Source organism: Temnothorax nylanderi, unplaced genomic scaffold, assembly GCF_030848795.1.
Source record: "Temnothorax nylanderi isolate EJ_2023f unplaced genomic scaffold, tnyl_v1.0 TNYL_tig0082_pilon, whole genome shotgun sequence".
In the NCBI taxonomy this organism is placed as follows: domain Eukaryota; kingdom Metazoa; phylum Arthropoda; class Insecta; order Hymenoptera; family Formicidae; genus Temnothorax; species Temnothorax nylanderi.
Genome location: NW_027249144.1, coordinates 383,730 through 400,332, shown reverse-complemented (window position 1 = coordinate 400,332; position 16,603 = coordinate 383,730). Strand labels below are relative to the sequence as shown.

The 16,603-nt window shown below is 41.7% G+C and overlaps 2 protein-coding genes across 6 annotated transcripts in view; both read right to left on the bottom strand.

Annotated features, from left to right (window-relative positions):
* Nucleotides 1-277: 277 nt before the first annotated feature.
* Nucleotides 278-3,992, bottom strand: LOC139774541 (BTB/POZ domain-containing protein 1). The gene is made up of 6 exons (XM_071709906.1): nt 3,334-3,992; nt 2,482-3,168; nt 2,246-2,405; nt 1,995-2,152; nt 1,672-1,906; nt 278-1,582 (listed from the first exon to the last, which is right to left on the bottom strand). Exons 1-6 carry the CDS (start codon nt 3,672-3,674, stop codon nt 1,421-1,423), a joined length of 1,743 nt encoding a protein of 580 aa, XP_071566007.1. The 5' UTR covers nt 3,675-3,992; the 3' UTR covers nt 278-1,420.
* A 2,150-nt stretch (nt 3,993-6,142) lies between these two features.
* Nucleotides 6,143-16,603, bottom strand: part of LOC139774533 (uncharacterized) — a 63,104-nt gene continuing 52,643 nt past the window's right edge. For all 5 annotated transcript variants that reach the window (XM_071709892.1, XM_071709893.1, XM_071709891.1 and 2 more), the window contains 3 exons: nt 9,191-9,306; nt 8,143-8,476; nt 6,143-7,910 (listed from right to left, as the gene is read on the bottom strand). In XM_071709892.1, coding sequence (XP_071565993.1) covers nt 7,701-7,910; nt 8,143-8,476; nt 9,191-9,306 — 660 coding nt within the window. In that variant the 3' untranslated portion in view covers nt 6,143-7,700. The remainder of the gene's footprint in view (nt 7,911-8,142; nt 8,477-9,190; nt 9,307-16,603) is intronic.

The following is a 16,603-nucleotide window of genomic DNA, read 5'->3' as shown; positions in this document are numbered from 1 at the left end:
GCCGTCATTGCGCCTCTCATCCTTCTCTCTGTCTCTGATACAAGGTGTCCAAAGAAAGCAACGCGTAGATTATCTCTATAAATTACAAACTTTTCCATAAATAACCTTTATCTGTACAAATAGCCTTTTTGTTTAATATTAATATTAAACAAAATCATCGATAACAGAGAATAATCTCATCAAAAAATATTTAATATTTTTTAATGCACGATTTATTTTAATTAAAAAAAAAACAAGGCATGTTAAAAAGGGTGATGATATTAATGTCGCAAAAGAATATTTTGCGGAATAAATCTATTTAATTATTTAACATTACATGTACATCTTTTCTATCTATAATTAAATATAATCACAAATAAAATGGTATATGCGCGCTATATTTTGAGGAAAACAATATCGGACTTACGTCTATGCAGTATGCTTATCTCTAAAAATGCTAAGGATAACAACGTTATCTCGTTAGCTAGCACCATTCATTATTAACAAAACTCAAACTTCAAATATGTTTTCTCGAATCGTTAAGGAGATACATAAAAATTCTATTAAATTTGAAATAAATCATCGAATAGATAAAATTTTATTAGAGATCAATAAAAAATGGTGTTTTATATTACTTTCGTTCGACTATTTTTCGTATTTAGTTACAGCAACAAGATTCGATCAGATTCTACATTGCTCTGCGCACTGTGACTACCAAAATACTAACTTACTAAAAAATACTTCACATGCTTTAGGCTTTTATTGCGTTAATTACTTTTGCATTGAGAAGTGCTATATATTCAACTGCTTACAATTTCAAATTATATTAATATACATATTCCGAACGAGAAATGTTTAGGCGAAATCAGAGTGTACACATTCTTTTGGTTAATCTCCCTCTTGTACTTATTTTCGTGATCTTTTTTCAACATTGTTATACAACTATATTTTTTGGTTCACACGGATCTCAATTAAAACGATAGAAAAATAGATTATACATCTCCAATTCTAAACATCGATCTTACTTGTATAATTAATTAATAATTAACATATGAACTACAGGTAATATATTCAAATAATCTTAATATTTAAATCCGAAAGACGAATAATATACTCCGTAATATTTGCAGAAAGATCAAAATGTATATAATAGCATTGTTGATTTATTGTAGACACTATTATAAGATTTGCGTATCTCTTAAGCGTTGAATTTATCAAACTTATTCAATCAAATCAAGATGCATTATCTATAAAATTATGAAAAAATCTTGGGTTAACTCCTTTGGCATGCCCATAGATCACTTCTTTAAATCAAATCACTGCTTTAAACGATCACAAGATATATAATTGACAAAATCCGGCATATTTTATACATGATTTAGGTAATTTATCTGATATTCAGTCAAGCAAGTACCAGGAATGTCATTATACGCGAATGATATTACATGTAAAAGATAAGCTCGGGTATTTGACCTTCATCAGTAGATGTGCCATTATTATCTCCCAACTCACTGCTAAATTTGAATTTAACTTTCCCATTTCCTGAATCACAATCCACCAACACGCTTTTCATTCCTTTTGTGCCATAATATGAGTATGGCCCCTGAAAAATAAATATTTTTTATTTACATATTCCCGTATATAATAATAATTAAATAATAAATCAGATACAGCAAGATACAACATAACAACCTTGAAAGTTGCTGATGCCGTATAAATCGTATTTGGTAAGATTTCCGCTAATTCTTTGAACATTAGACGGTATGTGTACTTTGATCCATCACAGCTGAAACTTGTTGCATTTGTAGCTATCACCTTTCCGGATGCAGTGTGAATTAATTCGACTGTTACTTCATATATCGCTGGTTCTTGCGTGCTACCGTAAACTCCATAACCAAGTAGAAAGATACGTCTATCCACACTAAATCTGCAAGAATTAAAATGTTCGATTACATCGGGCATCGGTGATTTCCATCGTTAACTATACGCACGGAATACGGATTATAATTTTTTACCGAATGCGATCACTAGTTCCAAAATATCCCCATCTACTCTTTGTATGTTGAAACCTGCATACAGTCTGTTCCTTGCCTGTCATACAACACCGCGGCATCGTTAGAAATCCCACCGCAGGTTTGGGATTCAGTATGAAATACGAGAATAAAGATAAGACCTATAAAATTTAATTGTAAATTTTTAGAGTGTAAACCTTTTAGCTTAAATGTAACAATTATCATATGTATCAATAGAATGTTGTAATACTAGCCTCTGAATAATTTAACAATCCAGATTGCGCTGGACCCGCTGTAAATTCCTCTTTCGACATAAGGGGAAAACGAACCAAAGACAAAGCATCGCCCAAGACCAGACGTTGATTTTCTGGAGTGACTGATAATTGCTGCCTTACGCATTCAGCTTCTGACCACCTGTACAAAAATATATGTATTATATAGAATGAACATTACACATTTCACCCCTCCCACCCACAGCGTTGGAACATACCTTAGAACAGCTTGAAACAGTTTAGATTCCCTAACACGAAGAGTATCTCTTTCTAAGACTATCATCAATGTATCGATATCGATATCTGTGAATCCATCTGCATTGAAGGCCTCAGTCGTGAATCTGTCTATGGTGTCCAAACATACCGAGGCTAATTGCGGTTCGTCAAAGAGACGGGCTTGCGTCAACAGCAAAAAAGCATTGTCACTCGTCAAATTATTTTTCAAAAAATCAACGCAATGCTTCTCTAAAGCGGCTACCGCGTATTTCTTAGCAGTATATAACGTCGTCATCACAGTTTCAGGATCTATCTGTATTTCATCAGTGTATAGAAAAAGTAGCACTGCCAAAAATGCAGCAGGCTCTACATCAGGTACTTCTATTTCTGAAGAAGCTGTCGCAAGCGTTCCGTTAAACATTGCGTCGAATACAGCACTTCCAGAGGACAGGACTAGTTTGTGAGCTGGTATACGTTGTTGCTGCGCGCCTCTTCCCACCAGGAAAGTCACGTCTGACAGTATTTCATTGTTAAAGAGGAATACAATCCTTTCGCGCATCGTTGCCTTTGTACCTTGCCAGTTGTACATAACTGCAGGTTGATTCTGCGTGGTTGAGTTCTCCAAAGTAGCGTTATTCTGCGCTCGTCCATCCAAATACGATGTGTTTGCCGCGTTAATAGGTGGCCGGCTGAAAGTACCAAGAATACGACTATATCAAATAACAAATACTAACAATCTCGCCGAAGATCATAATAAATACTTAAAGTTTTTTCGAAAGACATTCGAAGAAACTTGAACCAAGCGATGCTAATTCCACGCGTTATCTTACTCCGGGCAGAGTAAAATTGCTTACTTATCGCTGTTCGCGAACGAGGCCTCGCTCCGCGCGGCGGACGACGAGCTCGGCGGCTGGTCCTCGTCGCCGACGAAGTTGAGCGCGCGCCGCACCCGGGAGAGGGTGATGTTTCGCAGCGGCTCCCTTAACGACGACGGCCCGCTGCTGCCGCTGCCGTCGGCCACGACGCCACCGCTGCTGGCCGCCGCCGTCGAGGACGTCGAGCCGCCGGCAGCCAGCGTCGCGTTCTCGGTCGTCGCGACGTCGCGCTCGTCCTCGGCATGCGCCGCCATCAGTCGCAGGCCCTGCATCCGCGACGCAATATTCGGCACGTCGTTCAGGGCGGTCTCCGTAGACATGTTCGCGCACCAGACGTAGTACTTGTCCAGGTACTGCCCCGTCTCATTTAATCGCGTCGCCTCGCGCCAACGCGAGCGGCGGCGAGCGCTTCGGCGGGCGCGGTCCTCACCTGGTTCCCCCAGCCGCGATCGCGATCCTCTTCTCCGAACGCGCCGGGTTCTCGCCGAGATGCGTCAAGACCCCGAGCCCCGAGAGACATGCACAAACGACGACGCGCGCTACACTCTACACAACTCTACAGCGACCAGTGACCAGCGACATCCTGCTGCCGCGGCTGGCGGGCTGGCGTGGCTCCTCACCGTTCCCCCGGCCCCGGCCGTTCGCTCCCCCAGAAGGCGAGAGGAAGGGATTTCGAGGGATAGGATAGATCCGCGCGTCGGCACGAATGATACCTAGAATATCTCGCTTTAATAATCAGCTGCCGAGTAATTAGCTGCTGTCTATTATATTTCCTGTAACAATGCATTTGTTGTATCGTCTTTGATATTTATACATATTGCGATATTTTAAATTTAATTTTTATATATTAAATCTCTGCTCGTTCGAACTGCACTTTCTGCACTTGTTTCTGTCTTCTCTCTCTCTCTCTCTCTCTCTCTCTCTCTCTCTCTCTCTCTCTCTCTCTCTCTCTCTCTCTCTTGCTCCGAAATCGAATGCGCGAAGTGTAATTGGAGCTAATATTACTGCGGGAGCCAATCGACGCTCCGCTCTTGCGATACTTCGAGAATCGCAATATCGCTCGTCGATAAAGACGGTTGACCCCATGAGTCTCAGTAATGGAAGGCATCGCGGCGGGTGAGATCGAGTTCGAATATCCTTCCGTATGTCTCGCGATCGTCAGGGCTCCAAAAGTGGCTCTCGCGCACGAAGAACCGTCAGAAGTGTCTCGTAAAGTGTCGGTCGTGACGTGAACGCTGTGGTACGATCGTTATACATACGGATATCGCGAGTGCGGCATATCGAATGCTTCTGTGCGCCCGGGATCTACCAGGATATCAGGTTCAGTGAATTTTGACCCTTCTGGACCGCTGGATTAACTCGATTTTGAAGGCCTCTGCAGCACTGAAGCCCTAGACGCGCGCCTGATAAAAAATCTGCCACTAGGTACTGTTTTTTCGTCGATAATGCGAATATGCGACAGATTCGTCAAGTAAACCTCCGTGCGACCGTAGCGTCACTTGCCATCGCGGGATGGCCGTTAGCTGGCGCGTACGCGCGACAGTTCTGTTAACTCCGTACGACAGATTCGTGAGATTCTAACTTCGTGCGATCGTAGTATTACTCGTAGCGATATTGCAACAGTAATAATAATACGATAAATTTTCTACAGAATAATTATGCATAAACTAATTGAAAGATGTGCAGTATTTATATATTTGTAATAATTAGGGCGATATTTATATATAGATGATAATAATTGGCAGATCACGATCATTTTTTACATCGTTGCTTACAGTTGCCTTCTAGATTAATTAGTTTAACTCGAAATATTTTATTAATGTTGTTCTTGCTTTAGAAAATGTCATGCATGAGTCTGTTAAAATATACGGTAAAATAATTAGCGGTGATCACGATAATCTCTGTTTTAGTCATGATCATTGCTTGTAATTGCTTTGTAGATTAGAAACGCAAAAATTCTATAGTTAATGTTGTGATTATTATATTTAGAAAATTATGTGTATAAGTCAATTAAAATATGCAATAGAATAATTAGCAGTGATCGCGATAATCTCTTTTAGCCGCGATTACTGCCTGTAGCTGCTTTGTACATTATAAACGCGAAATTTCTATAATTAGGATTGTGATTGCTATATTTGGGAAATTATGAGCATGAGTCAATTAAAATATATAGTGGAGTAATTCGCAGTGATTGCGATAATTTCTGTTTAAGCCGCGATCACTGCTTGTAGCTGCTTTGTAAATTATGAACACAATATTCCTGTAGTTAATATTATTATTGCGGTATATATGTATATGTAATAATTAAAAATCTGTATCTCTAATATTACATTTAAGATTATATTCGTGTCTTAATTGGAATATGCGATAAATTAATAATAGTTGTTCTGTCAATTAAAAACATGAAATCGGTGCGATTAATGTTGCAATTGCTACGGTTACAACAATCTTATCATAACCGAATTACTTCAAATTTCTAAAAATATCGCGAAAAAATAAGAGCGTAGTGTCGAGAGTTTCGCGAAAAGTATTAGTGGCAGAGTTTGGTAATTCAAAGCCTTCCATGTTATTTAATTTATAAATTCTTTTAATAGTAAGGCGCGCGTCTATTGTGCTTAATAGAAAATCTGCGACTGTGCCGTTTCTCGCCGACATGCATCGAAAAATCTCATTTCCAGGTATGTGTTCGACAAAAAATTTATTAAAAATTTATTTTCTATATATATATCTTGATTTTCTTTTACTCGAAAGGAATCGTATGTTGTGGAAAGTCAGATATATTGTTGAATCAGATTTTATAACAAGTGTATTAATGACGTTTATGTACAATGTTTACACGGCGATACAGAAAACATGTCCGCATGTTTACAACGTTACGTATAATACAACAAAAATATTATCTGGAAGTCATTAAAAAAATTAATACGTCATTATTAATACGGCATTTATGGCGAAGAAGTATATGTCAAAAAGGTAATTAAAAAAAAGCATGTTAATATTATGAAACGTACGTAGACATTGTGACATAAAACAGCAAATTCCTTATTTCCCGCGGAGTTATGTACAGCTGTGCATTTACGATTTCTCAGAATTAACGCGCTAATAATAGTTATTTTGCGTACATGTAAATTAAAATAAAAATACAGTTCTCCACAAATCTGCATTGCACATCGCAGTAACGCTAGGATTGAACAAATCTATCATTGCGCGGTGCAAGAAATTAAGAGAGAAAAATAAAAGAAATATTTTAACTATTAATATAACATATTTTTCATTTATACGCATCGTATCGACGTGCAATGAAAATTCGCGCAGTGGAAAGAACTTAATCTAATGGTTTTATATAAGTATTTTTCCGCATTTCTTACAATAGTCAGATTTATTAATAATTGTCATGGCTGTTGGCACGTTTTACTCATCTAGTCAATGTTTCCTAAGCCGAATCGTATTAGTTTAAATATATGAAATATATACTTTACAATTTTAATTAAATATTTTTTAGTAATACTATGATTCGCATCCTCGTTATTGAACCACAACGTGCCTCGCAGATCTAGATATAGATGCAATGAGTTAGATCCTAATTAATCGAAATACCATATATTTTATTAGAACTCTCGCAAGCTACCGAGTACATACAAATTTATAATATACACGTAAAAGTACAGAATGAAAACTGGCCGCCGGTAAAATGAAAAAATTAGATTTAATTAAACTAAAGCATTAAATTAATGCGCATCGAGACACACGCCTATTTTATTAAGAGAACCAATGAAATTATCTCAATATATTATTATCTTGAAATACTGTTCTTGAGTTAATCGCGATATCAGTTAATCATTATGAAAGTTCTTTATTTACTCGTGAATGATCAGTTTGCTACTGTAAGATCGTAACTTCAAAATAAAAAATAATTTGAATTCAAATAATTTGATGAAATTTGACGAATCATACCTATGTTTAATTCGCGAAAATTTCCTACTAAAGTAATTGGTAATAAATAGGGAGATATATTTAAAATACGCTAAGAAAGTTATTTGTAAATGAAGCACCAAGGAGTACAAATCGATTGATCGACGTCAAACGCGCCATTCACAAAACGACGCGTTCCACGCCCGCGAATAATGTCTAATAAATTATCATTATGTAATTGTCATCAGAAAAATCGATGATATGATCGTTGGTAACGTTTTCATTGCGTCCGACGATTAGTAATATTCTTCGCGCGCACGTCCCCCCCACGTCTCGCGTACATAATCTCACATTCGCACGCGCATTCTCCTGTCAGTCGCAACACAATTACTGCACAATGTACTGTCATTAGGACGCGAATCATAAGGACACTTTCACGTCTCAAAGTCCCTTGGTTGGCGCTGTTTGCTCTTCGCTCTCCTCGCCTTGCTCGCCGTGATTTTCTTCTTCCTCGGCTTCGGCATGACCTCGCAGCTGCAGCCGCTCCGCACCCTGATGTAGTCCAACGTCCATCCGGATCCACTCACGGTGTTACCGGAAAACGCGGGAAAGCGATGGTGTTCCCTGTGGTGGTGCCTTCTGTGCTGCTCCATTCCAATTTGGACGACAATTAGTACAATAATTAATATTTCTAGATAATTTCGCTCGATTATTAGACTTCATAATTTTCCGGCGCTACACGAAGTTTTTTTTAAATAGACTGATAAACGCGAAAGATATCGCGATCGAAAGAATATATGTATAATCTCCTTTAAAAAAAAAATACTACTCTTGATGGCGGAATGACGACAGAATCTTGACGTTTCGCGATCATACCTCCGATCCAGGAGTCTGGACGATAGCGTACGAGAACGAGTACTTTTGCACGCATCTGGACTGGTTGCTAAGCTTCCGGTCGGCGAACCTGCACGGCTTGTTAAGAACGTCCGCCCTGCAGGAGTACTCGTAGAACCTCTGGATGTTCTCGCCATCCTGATAGAGTGAGACGTACATGTCTTCTCGAGTTCGACCGCCGAGCGGTTGCACCATTTCCAAAACCGAAGGACAGCAATCAACCGGTTCAAGGCCGTCCTTGCCCCCTTCCTTACGCAGGATCATCTGCATGTCCCGATACGTGTTCTGCTTGTGCGGCTCCTCCAGTGGCTCTGCCCTGCGAATTGCAACACGGCAAATGACTCTTCTGTTTTAATCGACTCTTGCTTTTAATCGACACCATTTTCCAATCAAACATATTTTCACTCGACTAATGTTTTTCGTGAGTGCAGGCAGATGCATTCACGGAACTTTCGGATTAAATTCTAACCGTTGTCTAATCGCGTATACGATCGTCGTGTTAACAGGTGACTTAATGGGAAATGTATGTAAAAAATAATAAAAACACGCTTCGACTACGCAATGTGCCCCCTGTTGAATTTAAATCGGATTCAACTTGTCACCGAAGGAAACCCCCCGATATTCCTCCCGTGCTGATCGCGCTAATAGCTCGTATCTAAATTACGCTGTAGAATGTTGTAGCGGTTTAAAAAAGTTCCGCGGGACATGATATCTTACTCCGTTTCATATACATTATTAGCATTTTATGCACACCAGCGAATAATAAAGATAGCAAACTTCGCGCGACTGATCAAGTGAATATCCATATGTAACGTGCAATAAATCATTTGCAAATATGTTAAATGAGCCATGATTATCGAACGTAGTACAGATGGATAAATATACATTTTAGTACAAGGCTTTGAACTTAAAATGTTAAAAAAAGATTCATTTTAATTTAGATCAAGCTTGCTATGCTCGATCTAATTCGATCTATAATAATTTTCTCTAATTAAGTTTTTATTATTCCATCACATTTTAATTTACTCACAAGTCAGAGATATGTTCTCCGTGCAAAAAATGTTCCTTGGGGCTTCGAGAGGAGGATAAAGTTAGATTGTTGGCGGCAGTAAGCCGCGGGCACAGGACTGCGGTCAGCCAAACCACCTGCAACAAAAATCACGAGAATGCTTAAATTATTCGTTCGCATGTCTAACATAATTTTTTTCATCAAATTTACAAGTTGAAAACATAAAATACCTAGAAAACTTCCTAATCGTCGCTGTGACTAAGGATTGATTGCATCTAATGCAAGGAATCATTAAATTTTTATATATAACATTGTAAAAATTGGCGCACTTATAGCGATCAAATAAATATAATTTCTATCGCACTAGGTATTGCGTGTTTTAAGGCCACGAGCGTGCTATTTTGACGTGGCGCGATGTAAACAACTCTGTCATACCTGACAGAGACTAATGCTACATGCCTTTACAATACAACGAATTGTCAGATTAGAATTGCATCGATAATAATATATCGCGGTGAAGGATCGCGCGTGAGAAAGTACTGGACAGGGCGTTGGAGATTGGTACGAACGCGTGCAATAAAGCACGGCGTTAGTCACGCATCGCCCGAATCCGCGGGCACACGTGAACGAGCGCGGTGTACGTGTGAGCTTACGTGAAGGTGAAAACATTAATTCGGCTTATAATTTTTATGCAAAACAGGCCTCACGGCGCCGCCGCCGCCGCCGCCGCCGCCGCCGCCGCTGCCGCCGCCGTCGCTTGTTAATATGAGCGTGCCTCTTTCTCGCGGTACACCACACTTTCGATTTAATTGCGCCGTATAACTCGTCACCACACAGAAAGCACGCGGGACCTGCTTAATTCACCGGAATGAACCTAAACCTCTTTTTTTTTTCAAAACGGAAAGGTTCTCGAGATGCACATAAGATGTAATATTTATGGTTGTTTATTATACCCGCGAAAAAAGTGGTATTGATAAGAAAATACGGAACGATCCAAAAAAGGAGATACATTGCAAATATATCGCAAATGAATTCCGCGGCTAAATTTGGGCGAAAAAAAGCATCATACCTATTATCACAGATCAGATTCTAATTTATAGCAATAGAGAGAGCTGTGCATTATTATCGACGACACTTATCTCTCACGTAATTACGGAACACTATCGAAGGGTCAAGCGAAAGCTTCTCGGCGAGGCCTACATATATGAGCGAGACAACGCGATATCGCCGACGTTTAATTAAGCCATCGTTCCTCCGGGTGAACGGTTAACTAAGCGGCGGCGCCTCCCATACGAGGAACTCGCATTGGGCAGAAGACCGCGCGCGTTGGGATTAAACGGATATTCACACACGCGAGACCACACATCGCGCTCTCCGCGATCTTTATCGGATTCTTGCATCAGCCGAACGGGGAAGGAATTCTCTCACTAGCAGCGCGATTTTAATCGTATAGAGATGTAGCCGGTGGCGCGATGGCGGACATTGCGGCATAACTTAATGACACTTAGCGTTAATTGCTGGCTGAAGCGAAATATCAAACGATTATTGCCCCACTGCGGCCAAATTGCGCGATCGTATACGCGAGCGCCAATGAGAGGGTCCAGTTATTAACATTTGTATTAAGATTGGATAAGTAACCGGTATGTGCAATATAAACTGTATGCTAACTGTGTGCTAACGCACGATACGAAATTATCTCTCGCACACGAAACGCGAGATTTCACGGCGACGCTCCTAAAGAAACGTTAAGTTAAGCTTCGCGGTTGCGCCCGGGCCAAGAAAACGTCAATTAGCGCCCGCGAATTCTTCTCTCCCTTCCCTCGCGATAATGAAACTGCCCGGGACCGTGCCCGAGCGCGAGAGGCACTTTCGCGAAAGTCGAAATTAGCCGGTCGTTTCTCGGGGTCTCGAGATAATCCCGGATATATTTCGGCAGCCCCGAGCGTGCTTTCGTAATCCCGTTCGCTCCACTCCCGGGCAATCATCGTTCGTCTTAGCAATTTTTAACTAATGACAGTCTGACACTTCACCACTGCCTGCCCCGATCATTATCAATCCCCCTCGGTGGATAAAGATTTACCGCTGCGGCTGTCCGCGCCGCGTAAGAGCCGCGTGAGCTACGGCACTTGAATTGCAAACTCGTTCTACATTTACGAGTATTGCATCACGCGTGTATACAGAAGATTCGTAATTCGTATACTGACCGCCAGATGAAAGTGCGGACTATTTCGTTATAAGTCACCACGTGACGGTAAAATTAAGTGAGGCCGACGTTTTTATGACTTTTTTACGTTCTCCGACTATCACTTTCATTGAAGTAATTGTAATTTATGTGCATTTTAATTCTTTCTTTTTTGTGTTTCGAATTGACCAGATATATTTCTTATTTAAAGAAATTTATTTATTACTTTATATCGATAAGTAATAATTATTAATAAGATTCTTCCTTCTCGCTATTCACACGATCGTCAAAATATCCAGTAAATATTCAGAAAAGGCTAATCATGTAATTGCTAGAGATACGTTATATCACGTTATATCAGTGTAATTAATTACGATCGTATTAATTACACTGATACCGCGCTGATAATATCGACACTAATGACATCTAATTCCAAAAGTTACTTAAAACTTACTCGACGTAGCGATAAAGTAATACTTTATACCTTTTTTCGTCCTTATCTACGCCGTCACGGTGTATCTCAACGACGGAGGAGGAAATACCGTCCCTCCCACGTGGAAGCGGCGGAAAATAATTTGTGGCGCAATTAGAGTCCCATAACGCATTGGCGATGACGCTACATACCGGCGGCGGCAGCGGTCGGACCCACCAGGGGCCGACTAGTTCTCCGCTTCGTATCTCATGCCTCCTGGAATGCATTCGAGGGGCCCTGCGATATACCGTATACCTACGATATACCTCGGGTATACCGATAACAGATTCGAGGAACCCCGAGAGAGGACCGGTATATCGTGAGGCCGCGGTTTATCGGCCGACGTGTTTATATCTCCGCGCGCGCGCGCGCGCCACGTGGGTCGTGTTGACGCCCGCTCCGAATCCTATTCTCTGTTCACTCGCGAGTCACCGGTCTAAAAGATCGATGACGATCGATCTCTCGTATGCGTATACAGGCAAAATCATCGGTGATTACCGCTAGGCAATGCTAATGTGTCATCTCGAAGTGTGTTTACAAGCTCATAAGACTTTTGAAAAAGAAGGATGTGTCGAAAGGACATGTCACGCGGTGTAATTGCGTCAGCAGAGAATTTTGATCGAAATTCTGACGATTTGAGGGAATTTTGTTTGCATCATGTTCAATTTTATATTTTACGCTGTACTTCTTACCTCGTTTACTTTTAGAACATTTAAAAAAAGGGATTTTTTTTTAATTCACAGGCGCGTTTATCACGCGAGATTATTAATCCCTGCAACGAAACGTGAGTAAACATTTAATTACAACTCCAGCATTTTAATGTCAAGTCCCAATAGCGTAATCGGCGCGCGTTATTTATCGCCACTGTCGAGACCGGCAACGAGATTTACAGGGTATACACCGCGAGAGATCTAGGCAAAGGTGTTATTATATTTAAAAGGCATGCATGCTAGAAATACGAGGTTACCGAATCGTAAAACACGCGTTCGCAAATATCGATAACAAGAACGATATTTAATGCGAAACGCGGTGAACGCGGGGTCGTAAAGGTATGCGTACACAGCGCAGAAAATCGCGACGGCGGCAAACTGCCGCCCCCGATAAAAATCCGCGATCCTTCTACCGTGCACTTGCGCGACTGGAGGCGGCAGTTACGCGTGCAAGCATAATCCAGCGGGCCATTCTCTCTCCCGCTATTGGCCGCGAGATTTTTCATCGCGAGCATCGCGGGTGCAGCGATTGGTGGAACGTGTGGCAATAATTTATGGGCCTCCTCGAGCACCCGAGGTACGGTTTCCCGTTCGCAGAAATTACACGATTACATTGTACGCCCGCAAAGGCGCCCGCCGTCCGTGCTCCGATGTCCCGCTCCGTCATAAATAATGAGATATTGTATCGTTAATAAGCCATCGCGAGTTGAATATCAATCCCGTGCGGCGATGAATGACGAAAGACTCTCTTTTGAAATGCATAGAAAAATACCCCGTCCTACTTGGTTTTAATCGCACTCGGATATGCAAGACTCCGCAATAAGGCGCGGGCGGCGACGATATATGCACACGGGACGTATTATGTCTTAACGATTGAGAAAATGTCGCTAAATCCTCCCGCAGGGATGACTGATCCACAGTCATTTGGGTTTAGCGAACCCACGGACCCGCGCGAGCTCAACACATTGCGAACACTAGACATCATCCACATTCATACACATGAGCTTTTAAAAATAATGTAGTAAAGTTGAAGAAAAGTAGGTGCAAAAGTAATATAAGTGAAAAAGAAAAAGAAGAATAGATTGAAGTCTAAATATTAAGTTATTTTGTTAAATTAAAAATGCAAAAAATACTTTTAAAAAAACCTACTAATTGCCTCTATATATAATTCCTCATTTTTTAAATTATCTATCTTTATACTAAAAAGATTTTTGTCGAGGATAGAAAGAGGGTGAAAAAGAAGTTGACTGTCACTCTCGCTCCGTAAAAGACATATTGCTTTAAGACAACTCTGCATATAATTGATTCATCTCTCTCGTAGAAGAACTTTTCCACGACTTTACTACTCCATTCATTCAGATTAGTATGTCCGAAGAAGAGCACGCGCTTTGGCACACACCGTGTTTTCGACTTTTACGCGCTCGTAACGACCCACGAATCGCATTCCGACAAGATTTTATCGCCTGTTCGACTAACGTTAAACGTTACAAAAGGGGATAGTATACTTGATGTTTCGAATAGAAGCTGAAGTACGAACAAATTCGATGAACACCGTGCTTCTTCCCTTAGGAAAACGAAAATCTTGAACTTTGCAAAAAATTTAATTCTCTTCGTTAATTCGCGACAAATACCTGTCATTCCCGTTGAGAGGGAAATCGCTGCTAATGACTCTTTAGACGATCTCCACGCGTTGACGACATTCGATAATTATCCGGTATTATGCTTCCGGATAATTTAAATGATCGGATAGCGACAACGTCAAATTAAACTCGAGCCACTAAAATAGCAACGCGCTGAAAACGGCCGGTTCGCCTTTGCTGGCAATCATTAACAGCAGTTTACACGATAAACTTGCGGCAGGACTCGTAGCCAGCGGCTCGTATTTACCCAGCCGTCAATGCAACGCTCGTATCATTAGCATAGTCTTTGTGCGTTTATAAGGACCGGAGGCACTCCCGGCTTATTGCAAAGTGCCAAAGGTGGTTTCAACACCGTCGTCCCGCCATTTATCGAACGTTTTGTGAGAGTCACTCGACCCTCGGCCCGCGTCCACTCGATTTTTGCCAATTCCGTTGCATTTCGTTGCACCGCTCCGGCTTGCAATCCTCTACATACTTTATATTATATCTGCGTTATATAATAACGCTTGATATATATACACATCCACTAACTATATCTCGCATATCGATTTTTTATATTTTCTGATAATTAGTCGAGCGAGTGTCACTTTGTCACTCTCGAAGCGACAAACTCGTGGCAACGATTTGAATCTCTTACACGCGACTCGTCTTTCTGATTTCGGTCATTCAACTAAGGGAAAAGCACACACACACGACGGGAGTATCCACAATAGTTTAATACCGCGCACATATCGGCGCGCGCGACGCACGGCGCGAGTCGAACGAGCGCGATGTGATTTTTTTTCCCCGTGGAAAGGCAAACATCGTGGAGCGCATGACAAACGGCAACTATCGAGTGCCTGTTAGAGATAGGTAAGGAGCAATGAAAGGTCCTCCAGCGTGCCGCCGGCATAATGAGCGGCCAACGGCGAAGTGGCTCGCACGGAAGGGCACCGCGGACTGTTTAGACAGCGAATGCTTCGCCATGTGTTATGATTGACGTGTATAAATATTTGGTTAGTCGCCTTGCCGTTTCGTGCCCTGCGTGCGTATAACGTGCGTGCGTACGTGCGTGCGTGTGGCGCGCACGACGCGTAATCGTGCGTACGGTTGCGCGCCGCGTACGCTCTCGCGTGAGACCGCAGGACTCTCTCTCCTCCTACCCCTTGACGCGGCAAATTAATGACGACCCGCTCATTATACGTGAGATTTCACAGATGGCCAGCCGAGTATTATCCGACAGATCGGAGCGGAATCGGTCTGAAGCGGGGAAGCGTCATAAATTTTTTTGTCAATGTCTCCGCGAGTGTCGCAAAGTCGCCATTAAAGCGGGAATCCGACAGACGTGACGACGGTTTCCGTAAAACAAGTACCTATGTCCCATCGCGAGACACCTGTCCTCGGCGTGGCAGCGCGGCGTCGCGGTTGTTTGGTATGTCGGGACGGGTAGAATGTTAATTGGGAAAACGAGGAAGCGCGACGTTTTTTTTTCTTCTACGTTTCTCGTAGTGCGTTGGTCGGTATGGAACCGACTTAACGAACATCGACTCCGTTCGCGGTTAACGTCCTTCTCGTTGGTACTTTCTTCTGCTACGCCGTGCGATCGTGTATCAAGTTAGACCGTACGAAAAAAAGAACTACTGGAAGACGACGCCCCGACGGCGAAATACACCCACGACGACTCACTAAATCATTCGCGCGAAAGCACAGAGCGAGCCACGCGGCTTTTAGAGAGACCCAACCCCTTTTATATTATATGCCTAACTATAGTTACGATTCGTAATATGTTATTTCCAAATTATTTTAAATTACAGACCACGACGAACCCATGCGGTAATAGGAGAAGGCGTCCATTCGACAATATCTTCTTGCGAAGCGCTCGTGGGCAGCTGGAGCATCGCGCCGAATTGGTGAGCAACTTATGCAAATTCTATATGTATGCAAATAAACATCGCAGTTTTCTGTTTTTTATTACTGTGCTACTCTACCAAAGATTCGATATGAACGTCTAAAATAGAGGCAAACCATAATTTTTCTGATTATAATCATTTATTATGATCAGAAAAATTGTCGACAAATATTATAATTTATACCAGAGCCATCCAATTAGCGTACGAATTAGGTTCGAAAGTTTACGAAAGTTTACGAGTTGCTTTAATGCACTCCCCCGACGCATTAGCATTTGCGTAAAAGCCAGATGCGACGGCAAAGTTACGCGTTGTTTCTAGTTTGGTCCGCCGCCAATCGTTGATTTTAGCTTTTCTTGTGTATTATATCAGCGACAAAGCGTGAAATTTTGCTTCTACCTACTCGCCATCGGTCATGAATAGATGATTCAACGAAGGAGACTGACCGGCGGCTTTGAAATCGATACCAATGCTAATCGCGGTCAGCATTCGATCTCGTTGGAAATCAACCCGTGCAGACGCGTATCGATCAAACAAACCAAGA

Coding starts and splice junctions, on each gene's coding strand:
- LOC139774541 (XM_071709906.1), bottom strand. CDS start 3,674: ATGTCTACGGAGACCGCCCTGAACGACGTGCCGAATATTGCGTCGCGG. Junction 2,153..2,245: donor GATTGTTAAATTATTCAGAG/GCTAGTATTACA, acceptor TAAATTTTATAG/GTCTTATCTTTATTCTCGTA. Junction 1,583..1,671: donor CGGCATCAGCAACTTTCAAG/GTTGTTATGTTG, acceptor TTTATTTTTCAG/GGGCCATACTCATATTATGG.